The sequence below is a fragment of the Chelonia mydas genome, chromosome 2, assembly GCF_015237465.2.
Source record: "Chelonia mydas isolate rCheMyd1 chromosome 2, rCheMyd1.pri.v2, whole genome shotgun sequence".
NCBI lineage: Eukaryota > Metazoa > Chordata > Testudines > Cheloniidae > Chelonia > Chelonia mydas.
In genome coordinates, this window is record NC_057850.1 from 145,779,152 (window position 1) to 145,790,630 (window position 11,479).

Below are 11,479 nucleotides of genomic sequence, written 5' to 3' on the forward strand. Positions count from 1 at the left end.
ACCTTGAAAGTTTGCAATCTGAAAAAAAATCCAGCGGAGCACCCCGGTTGATTTGCTGGATTATTTATGACTAATGTTCTGGTTGTTGCTGCAATGCTGCTGATATTGGTACTGAATGTCACTCAGGTGGGATGAAGCGGGGGAGATCAAGTGATATTTGTAGCTAAAGGTTTCTGAGAAGAGCTGCTAGAAAAGGTTGCCCCTAAAATGAGTTTGGGAGGAGGTGGGGAAAGGCGTTGTGCTGGTTGCTATAGTCAGCATTTTTTTAGTGGTAAATTGTTACCAGTCGCCTGGCTGCAAAGCCCCCTTTCCTCCCACGCCACTCTCATTTGTTCCGGAGCCTGGCGACGACAAGGGGGACTCAGTGTTAAAGGTGGAAAAAAACCAGCAGCACAGTTGTTTTTGTTAAAAGGGGACACACTAAGGCTGCAAAACAGCAAAACCCCAATGTTGGACAACTGTAAAATCGTGTAGACAGGTTGTCATACAGCAGTGGGGGCTTTTCTGAAAGGAGCCCATTGCTAAACATTAAATACACACACACGCAAGGCGCAGCGGCAGAGCAGCTGCGCGGGCGCTCTCTCTCTCTCTCTCTCTCTCTCACACACACACACACACACACACACACACACATCAAGGAAAGTGGCCGAGCCGGGGCTGAACACCACGTGCTTCGCCAAGGGGGGTGGGTGAGGGACGGGGCGGGGCTTGCTGCTCAAGTGGCTGCCAATCAAAGCATCAACTTCAAATTGTATCTGAAAGATCAGCCTAGGACCTAAGGGCAGACACATCAGTTGGAGCTCAATTGTTGATCAGATCACATCTAAGGGATTTAGGAGCGCAGAAGAGCCGAGATTTGAGGAAAGACACCCCACTGAATCCATCCACACTCCTCCTCCTCCTCCTCCTCCTCCACACCCACATTACAATACAGCTCTGACAGAAAGAAATCAGAACGAAACAGAAAATTATCAGATCGCTTTTCCTCTCGCCCAGCCTGACTTCTGTAAAAAAAAGAAAAAGAAAAAATAGAAAAGGCACGAGGGAGAGAGACCCGAACCAGCCGGGTTTGTTCCGCCCCCCCTCCCCAGCTCCGGCTGCTCAGTTTCCCTCCTCCCCCTGACTTCTTTTTTTTTTCTTTTTTAAATTCCTTCCCCCCCACCCTCCCACCCCCCTTTTATACTTCTGCTGCCGCCGCCGCCGCCGCCGTGTTTGCGCCCTGGAGATGTCCTTCCCCCAGCTGGGCTACCCGCAGTATCTCAGCGCCAGCCAGGCGGTGTACGGGAGCGATCGGCCCGGGGTGCTGGCTGCCGCCGCCGCCGCTGCCGCCGCCGCTGCTGCCTCGGGCCGGCCTGGGGGCGCGGAGCTGGGGAGCGGCTCGGCTGCTGTCACTTCGGTGCTGGGCATGTACGCGAGTCCCTACAGCGCCCCCAACTACAGCGCCTTCCTGCCCTACACCGCCGACCTCAGCCTCTTCTCCCAGATGGTAAGTCTCGGGCGCTGCTTCCCCCACACCCCTTCCCTTCCCTTCCCTTCGCCCTCCTCCTTCCCTCGCTCCGGTCTGGGCAGGAGCGGGACTGAAAGGCTGGGGCGTTTGCCCAGCGTTTCTCCCTGGCGGTGGGGGTAGGGGGAGATCTGTGGTCGTGCCACAGAGATGGAGCCCACTTAGCAAACTGCTTGAAGCAAAGGAAAGAGCCCGCCTGAGTAACTTTCCGTGCTCCCGGCCGTTAGACACTTTCTCCCTCTGCAGATCCCCAAAGGGGTGCTGCTTTCCTGCGCTCCGAGGTGCTCGTGTGTGTGTGTGGGGGGGGGGGGGTGCGATGACCGAAGACCCCAGCAGACAGGAGAGAGAGGTCTGGTACGGAGAAAGTGTGTGTGTATGAGGGGGTGTCTCTGGGCACTGGGCTGATCGGCCGCTACTCCAGCCGGGAGCAAACTCCACAGAATTTTATTCTTGGTAGTGGATTTGCTGGGCAGGAGTCCTGTCCTTGTGGTTGGATTACCCTAGCAACTTAACTTTCCGTTTAGGAAAATTACGAATGAGTTTTGTTGTTATTTAAACCGGCTTTAATAATATTCCTTTACCACCTTTCCGCCTGATAATTTTATTTGACGGGGGAGCTATAAACGAGTCCGTTTGTAAAAGAGAAAACAAAAAGACTAGAGAGCATTCTAAAGTAGTTGGCGTATTTCCTTACTTCAGACGTTTTGCTCAAGGCTTAAAATCGCCTGTTTAGTTGCATGTACGTTTTTATACTTTATTTTAAGCTTCACAGATTTAATTAGCATCAAGTAAAATAGTGTATCTACACTGAAGCAGAGAACTACATTGTCATTAATTTGTCTATAACATTTTTTTATTATTGTCCTTGGATTTGTTGCTAGAGAATTTACTCAATGAAAAGCGAAACAGATCAGTTTGTAAATTACCTTTTACCTGTGGTTTTGTTGAAATATTTTCTTACTGATAGATAAAATATCTGAATTTCTGAGTGATGACGTTCTTAGGTTTCGATTTATTTTTAAACACCTCTTAACCCCCTCCTTCTGCTTTCTCCCCTCCCCCCAGTAAGGTATAGGATGTGAATATTTATAACTATGCACACGTAAGGAATCTATTGTGCAGATTCTTTAAAAATGTTATTTGAACAAGAGAAGACATTTGGAATGAGGTCATTTTATGATAAAATCATTTTTACGAATAATTTTTATTATAAAACGCATTTAAAATTTTACCTCTATTTTGCTAATACAGTAGAAGTTGACACAGAAGCAGTGAGTGATTTGCAAATAGCTCCTTCAAAAGAATTCCCAACAGAGATTACAGAGACATATAATTTCAGATACTGTAATAAAAAACAACGGAATAAAGGGAGTGTAGAAAGACTACTCTGTGACAAATTATAATAAACATTACATCTGGCCTTTTAAAGATGGCATTCTTTTCTTTGTGGACTGTGTATAACCCTGGCCTATGAAATTAAAATACTAGGTCTTTTTCAGCTGCCCGCCAAAGTTAAATCAGTTTCTTTGCAAAGACATTTGATACTTTTTGAAAACTAAAGACGTTTTGAACTTTTATTTTTCAAAAAAGGCTTGTATAACATTTTGCAAGTGTTAAGAGTATGAATATAGTCAAGCATAAATAGAGCAAGGTTGTATTGAACAGAACAAAACCAGAAATACAAGGTGGTTTCCGCTATTAAAATATTTAAGAATATTCCCATTTGCTATTTGCAAAGATATTTGTATGTTTGCATAGAGTGGCAATTCTTAAAACGGATGGTAATATCCTGGTTTAATATCTGGGCTTTTTATTATTTGGAAATCAAGAGGTAAAATATTATGTGACTGTCTGAACAATTTGAGATAATAATGAGGTCTAATGAGCTTGTTAGAAAGATAAAATGTTATTTACCAAAACACCTGATGGGATAATTTGACTTGCTGTGTTTTACTACTGATGATAAAAAGAATATTGATTGCAAATAAATCACCACCTCTAAACGCTCGCAAACAATTTTCTCAGATCAGAGTAAAACTTAAGAGATAAAGTAACTGTATGCATATATATCATAAGTATGAATCCGTCTCCATTCCAGCGTACAAGGGCTCTTTTCTAACCAGTTAATATTTTATAGCACACGTCTGAGGTTTGTGTGTGCGTGTGAAATATCTCACATTTTAGTGTTTGCGATTCAAAATCGCATGTTACCTTTCTCGACTAATTTAACCTGTTAGCAAACTACTTTTTAAGATTGATTTGGGGCTAAATAAAGATACTTGGGATTTAAGTGTGACATACCCATAGCTATTTTGAAAATAGTTATATTATTAATATGTGTTGACGTTAAATATGTAAGTGTGAGGTCATCTCTCCTTTTTGCTGAGTGCTTATTTTAAATACACAATAAAATTGACTCGTCGAGATAAATGTGAAAACATTAAATTTGCATCGTTTGATTTGATTTGCCTGGGGGTGAGGGCTCAGAGGGTTGAGAAGTGGTGGAGGAGCAGAAAATAGGTCTAACGTTTAGCAGATCCCTGTGCAGTCAGTGTTCCTTTTCACCGCAAGAAGGGGAGTCATCTGGGAACAGTTCTGTTCAAACTAAATGTGAATAACCTAGAATGAGGAGGCCAAAGTTTTGCTGTAAAGACCCCGTGCTGTATTCTAGAGGCGTATTTATGCCCCATTCCTGCCGGTGTACTGAGGGGAAAGACGGATCTCTCTTAAGAAGGGAACTGCAGCAGCAACATATTCAGGTCTGTTGAGAGACATTAACGAGAGAACTCATTTTCTTTTCTTCTCTGCTTGTCTGAATGTGTTGCAGGGCTCCCAGTATGAACTGAAGGATAATCCAGGTGTCCACCCTGCTACCTTTGCTGCCCACACTGCCCCTGGCTATTACCCCTATGGACAGTTCCAATATGGGGACCCAGGGCGGCCCAAGAATGCCACCAGGGAGAGCACTAGTACCTTGAAGGCCTGGCTGAATGAGCACAGGAAGAACCCCTACCCCACCAAGGGGGAGAAGATCATGCTGGCCATCATCACCAAGATGACTCTCACCCAGGTCTCCACCTGGTTCGCCAACGCTAGAAGGAGACTCAAGAAGGAGAACAAAGTAACTTGGGGAGCAAGGAGTAAGGACCAAGAAGATGGTAACCTCTTTGGGAGTGACAACGAGGGAGACCCCGAAAAGAACGAAGACGACGAAGAAATCGACCTGGAAAGCATAGACATTGATAAAATCGATGAGAATGATGGGGAGCAGAGTAATGAAGAAGAGGAGGAGAAATCTGAGCTCCTGCGACAAAGCAGCGAAGATGAACATTTGGAAAAAGAAAAGGGTTTGTCATTGTCAGAATCTGAAGGTCTCAAACCCAAAGACTCTTTCTCCCTGGTAAAGGAGGCCTCTGACAACAGTACACGAATCATAAATCCCAATGGACAGAATAATTTACAGGTGCCACCTCACAGCAAACCCAAGATTTGGTCTTTGGCAGAGACAGCAACCAGCCCTGATGGCGCCCTGAAGTCTTCCCCTCCTCCTCCTTCTCATTCCCAGGTTAACCACACTTCCGCCCAGATTCAGCATCCGGCTTTCCTCCCTAGCCATGGACTCTACACATGCCAGATTGGCAAATTTCACAACTGGACAAATGGGGCTTTCCTCACTCAGAGTTCCCTGTTAAACGTGAGGTCTTTTTTGGGAGTAAACCACCATCATGCTGCTCATCATAACCACCATCTTCAGCCCCAGCAACAGCCTTCTGTATTAACAGCAACCCTGGGAGCCCTAAGCAGTGAAAAACCTACAGAGAGGACCAGTCCCAAACACATAGGTAATGCACCAAGCAGCGATGTCCGGTGGAGAGCTGTTTATTTTTTTTTAATGGTGTTAGCTTCAGCCTTGTTGTAATTCACTGTCTTTAACGGACTTCCACCTAGTTTACTCTAGGGCTGAATTTAGCGTCTTAAGTAATGTACATTAGTGTCTTTCATGTAGAATACTACCAGTCACACACCAGGCACCTCAAAAATAAGTTAAAATCGTTAGGGTAGCGCTATTTAACTTGTCCCCGGAGCTTTCCCTTGTTTTGTTGTTTAGTTCAAAGCCCTCGGCTTCAAAGTGATTCAACAACAAAACAAAAACAAACAAAAAAATGTGGCAAGAATATCTTAAATCTGCTTTGAAACAACAAATAATCAATGAAGGCAAGACAAACGTGAACTGATACCTATATGTCTGATTAGCTACATGTGTGAGTGCGCGTATGTGTTTCTCTAAGATATTTCTTCGGTTTTCTTTTCCTCCAGAAAGAGAAAATGCACCAAGGACTGAAACCCCACCCCAGCAGTTAAAATCGCCTTTCCAGCCTGTCCGTGACAAGTGAGTTATTCTTCACTGAAGGAATGTTACTTATGTGACACTGAGTATTTGAATAATAAAGACTAATTATAACAACTACTCATCTTCATACTAATACATAAAACAACAAGAAGGATAATACAGCATTTCCTGCTGTAATCCTTTCAAAGGTAGAATAATTTACAACTGTCCATAGCCAGTTTGTAACTTTTCTGAAACTTAACAAATCTCAACTATCTTTTGGCATTTATGTCCTCGAAAAATATTTCTGTGTAGTTAGCTAATGTTAGGCAGTTATATCAACAGATAGACACCATAGCGATGCTTTCACTCTTTTTACTGATAGACTGTTGCGTCTTTTTTCCCCCTTACAGCTCTTTGGCTCAGCAAGAGGGAACACCGCGAATTTTAACAGCTCTCCCTTCTGCTTGATTAAATGGGTTGGTGAAAAAAATATTTCAGAGACTGGTATAAAGGACAAAAAAAAAAAATTTTGAAACGATATCTCCCATCAATCTCTCTTTGCAATAAGGTGGTGCAAATCCATAAAAGCGATCACACAAATCTGTAGATGGATCCCCCTTCTCCACTGTACCATTTCAGATCGTGTTACTCTAACCATTCTTGAATTATTTGTTTGGTAAATGTTTCCCATGTGTTTGCGTTTTTTTCTGTATATAGAGTGATTTCAGATTGTAAATAGGGCGTCAGCAAAACTTGTCTAAATCATATATTTTGTCTAATAAACTAAATGAAATTATGAAATCTCCTCAGGTATGTATTTTTGTTGTTGCAGAATTTAAACTTAAATTAAACATCTAATCAAACATTTATTGTTTTCCTCCTAAATATTAGAGAATTTTTCCTTCGGTAATTGTACCTTAAAATCATCCAATTGAGGCTTTTTGCTTTACTGTTTGTGAAAGGCATATCCTCTAAGCCAAGCTGTGAATTTTGTATTTCATACATGTAAATCTAAACAACTGAGTGCAATTTTTTGTTGGCTAGCTAGATGATAATTATCCTTTCAACAAGTAAGGGACAAAAATGCTCAGACACATATGATCTTCTAAAGTGTAGGTGGTTTTATTTCCAGTTACTCTATACAATTAATTTTTGAAAGTAAAAAAAAAAAGAGAGAGAGAGAGAGAATGAACTTCACTAACATATAACTTGACTTTAAAAATCACTTTATAAATTGGATCTCCCGTAAATTGTGTATTTAGTCCATATTTTGGGCTAAGTGGGAAAATAGTGGAATAGGAAATTGTGCTTTGATTTTTGATCCAGTTATTCTTAAACAGCTACAGAGGAAATGGAACTTTTGAAAGATGTTTCCACTTGAGATTTAGTAAAATTTTAATAGAAAATAGGGGGAAATGAAATTGCAGCTACTGCACTTTCCCAGAGTGTGTGTTACAAGTTTCTGTGCTTTTGGTTAGAAGGAGCCAGAAGAAAAAAAGAAGCTACCAGTTTATATAGGCGTGGTTTAGATTGGCATTAATCTTCCAAAGACAAACCGTTACAATTTGTAATATTTTCAGTGTTTCCTTCTTTTTTTTCTCCTAAAAGAGAACACGAAATGAGCATTGAGGTGCTAATAAGCTACCAGATGGTTGTTGATGGTGGAAAATGGAAAGAAGCAGCTGGGAAAGTCATTAAGAAATAATGTGGTGACGCCCTATCCAAACTGAACAAACCTCAGAACAGGAGTTGTCTGAAACAAGACTAGATTTTGAAATAAAATATTAATAAAATCCCCATCAAGGTTCAGAACATTGGTCTGGGTTTAGCTGCAATATCATTGAACGCAAAGATGGTTTCTGTGTAAACTACTGCTCAGAGATATGTTTACAAAGAAGTGAAGATGATTGAGTTTTATTTTAAATTTGTTAAAAAGGAATCATATTCTTGCAAGAACCGGCGCGGAATATGTGCGGTGTTTGAAATGTATGTTGCGCTTCCCCCTCCCGGGAAAGCCGTTGATTTTGACGCACTTTTCAGGCTTTTAACATACAACCTTTTTAATGTTTTTAAAAACCCTAATCAACTCTACCTTTCTCATATTAAACTTTTCCAGTTTCAAACAAAAATAGAGCTTGGTTATTTCGATAGAGTGCGGAGCACTTGAATGAAGGAGATAAACCGTTAAGAATTTAATGTAAATCATCCAACTTTCTTAAAGCCAGTTACAGTACCAACTAACTGCTGGTATAAACTTGACCGAATAGGATCCTGCTCAATAGCAAGGACATAGAAATAGCTGCAGGTCAATGCGCGTTATCCCCGACATACTTTCCTTGGGTCCGATGTTCCTTGCTCATTCATAACATAATTACCACTGCCCTCAATGGTAGATCCGGACACTCAGGGAATGCAGGATCGGACCCTCTTTTTGCTACACACTTAGCTTTCATAAACTGGCATCTTTCATTTAAAAAGCATACAATGCTGCTCTGTGAAGCTAAGCAAACAAGGTGGTGCCAAATTGGCTTGCGAGGAGAAGAGGGAGATTACTTTGCTTCATAAGAGGGGACTTTAATTGTTGAGAGCTGGAGGGTGGGGGAAGGTGCGCGCGCGCCTGTGTCTGCACGTTATAAGGGTTTTGGGACTGGAGACTGTGGCTTTCCTTGGATCACTTGCACTTGAGCTGCCGAACTGGGGAGTCATCTTTCTTGGGAAGGCTCGCAGCGCCCTCTGTGGGTAAAAGGCAGCAGAGTCACCTTCCCTGAAGCAATATCACCCAAGGGGCGGAGACAGACTTGCCCTTAAGCTTGTATAAAACAGTTTTCAAGGAGGGTGCGTGTGTTTGTTTAAATACAAACGAAACTACCCCATATCTAGATGATAAAATGAAATAATAATTCTATAATCATATTATGTGATGATAATAATAATAATTAACAATAATCACTCTGTTGCCCATCAGCAAGCTTTGGCCATTTTTCCTTGGCGTCTCATTGTCTCAATTGCAAAGTCTGTCACAGATTATTTTCATTTACTCTTCTGCAGATTTTCGAAGGTTTTTCAATGCTTTATGAAAAACCGGATTACAACCTTAAAATACCGTAATATCAGTTTTTCCGCCAGAGCTGGCTCAAAGCTCGGCATGGAGGTAAATCTTCACTCCTGCCCTGTGCCAGAGGTGAGAGCAGAGTCAGCACCGATTGACATTTCCCCCAGTTAAACTCGTTTCACTTACTAATGAAACAACAGCAACAAGGTCTCCACATACCCCCCACCCCCCTTTTCGATCGTATGCTAAACTTTCAGGACCGCTAGGGAGTTGTGTTTCACTGCAGTCTGCAGGGGTGCATTTTGGTTGCTGGGATCCTCAAATCAAACAGGCGTTCAGCTCAAACAATTTGTGCAATTCAATCCAGTTGAGTTTTTAGGACATTCCCAACGTTTGCTAAAAGGAAAGTGCTTCAGTTCCGAATTAAGACCAGAAAAATAATGGAAACTGAACATGAAAATGTGGTCTTTCTTGAAAATGAAATAACGCTTCGGTAGGTATGTCCATAACACCTGGCACTCCTGGAGCGTAAAAAGAGTTAGTCTAGGTTTAATAACTTGTAGGGGAATAGGTAATTTAGGGATTTTTTCCGTATTGACTTTCAAAATAGTTATTTTTCTTCAAGCAAGTTTCCATTATAGTCAGCCAGCCCGTCTGTCTGTCTCTGTGTATGTGTATTTGTATATTTCATTATGTCACTGGGTCTTTTTGACAAAAGATCACAAATCTCAAGGATCATATATTCTCTGCGCTGTATAATATATCGATTTTCTTTGTATTCTTGTTTATCTCTGGTGCGTAGAGAATACATACGGCGGTATTTATGTTTGGCGTGTAACACTAGAATTACCCTGGAATGTTTATAGGTAGAGGAAAGGACTGTATTGAACCCTAAAAGACATTTTTTAGAAACCAAATGGTTATATCGTATGTTTAATTTATCACGTAGGTAACGCTAGAAATGATAGTTTATGCCATTTCCATGGGAAATATTTTGCAGTTTCTGTTATATTTTCCACGTTCATAAAAATCCGAGTACCAGATGTATATATACGAATAATATAGTGCATCTGGAGTATTAAAAGAAAAAAAAACAATCTTAATTGTGCTTCAAGCTGATAAAAGCAAACTGGAAAATGGTACTTTGCTACTTTTTCTTTCTAGTTAATATTTACGGGACCAATCCTGATACCGATGAAGTCCATAGCAAAATTTCCACTTTTTTCAATGGGAGCAGGATCGGGCCCTATTTTTTTTTCTTTTAAGATAATCAGCAAACATCAACATACTTTCCCTTATAATTAAATTTCTGTATGTTTTAACAATCCCTCACCTCCTTAGGATAGAAAGGTTTAGGATAGAAAGTAATTAATTTCTCCCCTCTATTATTTGTTTTGGCATTTACAGACGAGATCAGAAACCTAAGGTTGTAAAGAGAAGACGTTGCAAACTTTATATGATCCTGAGTACAGCGAACTACCTGAAATTAATATACTTAAAGCAAACGGAATATTTGTTGGGGATTTAGCTTTTCCATAGCTACACAAAGTTACCAAACGTGTGTGTGTGTGTTTATGCCTGTGTGTATTTTAAACTCTTTTTTCTAAAACAGAAGTCTGTATTTTTAATGATTGTTTTTCAGAAAAATCGGAAAAAAGGAAAGAGGAAATTCGTAGACTGCAAGTGCTTAAACTGATTCTCTCCTAATGTGTGGGTCCCTTTCAGTTATTGTTACTCCTTTAACGTTTGGTTTATTTGTGGCTGTTTGCTCAAAAACTTTGACCAGTTCCAAGCCTGAAGAAGCCAAACTGTCGCTGCCAATCTGAATTAACCCCCGTTTATTGTATGTGTTTGCTAATGACCGTTCTCAGACTGGTTCTGTTTGAAGCTCCCCCTTTCTGTGCAGTGCACACACAGAAGCTGGCTCCAGCGAACAGAGTCAGAGCCTTGGTTGTGATGGGGAGGGAGATTCAGCGAGAGGTCAATGTCCAGCCGTAATCATTGATCGAGTTAAGGCTCCCGGTAACTTTCATTGTGTGATCATGTTTTCCCTTTCTCACGCGCGCCGATCAATTATTCACAAGCACATTTATCTCCCCAGCAATATGGAGAATTCATATTCATATCTCTGTTTTAGTGGCCTGACACTGATTAATGTAATATGCACCATGGCTCCAAGTGCAGCTCCACTCTATGAATCATGCACTATAAAGTTTCAATCGTCCTTGTAGATGAGACTATTACAAAGGGTGCAAGCCGAGGGGGCGGGGGCGGAGCTGCTCGAGAGAAAAGTCTCTTCATAGCTGTGGGCCACTGTCCCTATGTTAAACAGGCTCTTATTTAAATAACCCCACGACTGATTAGGAACAATAAGGGTCCTTCATTAGTTCCGTCTGCAGGGGATCCCCACTCACTGGTGCCGGCAGAGCATGGCCGCAGGTCCAGAGCCTCGGGCAGCCTGAATCTGCCTCGTAATGCCCCCCCCCCCCCCCCCCCCCCAGGCGCGTAGCTCCCCAGCGCTGACCTCCCCACGGACCTCTCCCTGCCCCGCAGCTGGCGGGAGGAGGCCGGGGGCAGCCGCCGCGGGGGG

The 11,479-nt window shown here is 42.0% G+C and overlaps 1 protein-coding gene across 1 annotated transcript; it reads left to right on the top strand.

Moving 5' to 3' along the window:
- The first annotated feature begins 767 nt into the window (after positions 1–767).
- On the top strand, positions 768–7,631 carry IRX1 (iroquois homeobox 1). The gene is made up of 4 exons (XM_007058257.4): positions 768–1,486; positions 4,332–5,346; positions 5,822–5,894; positions 6,248–7,631. Exons 1-4 carry the CDS (start codon positions 1,226–1,228, stop codon positions 6,303–6,305), a joined length of 1,407 nt encoding a protein of 468 aa, XP_007058319.2. The 5' UTR covers positions 768–1,225; the 3' UTR covers positions 6,306–7,631.
- Positions 7,632–11,479: the final 3,848 nt, after the last annotated feature.

Bases quoted from the DNA above. Each gene is read 5' to 3' on its own strand.
- IRX1 (XM_007058257.4), top strand. From the start codon at position 1,226: ATGTCCTTCCCCCAGCTGGGCTACCCGCAGTATCTCAGCGCCAGCCAG. The intron at 1,487-4,331 runs GTAAGTCTCGGG...AATGTGTTGCAG, and splicing joins TCAGCCTCTTCTCCCAGATG to GGCTCCCAGTATGAACTGAA. The intron at 5,895-6,247 runs GTGAGTTATTCT...TCCCCCTTACAG, and splicing joins TTCCAGCCTGTCCGTGACAA to CTCTTTGGCTCAGCAAGAGG.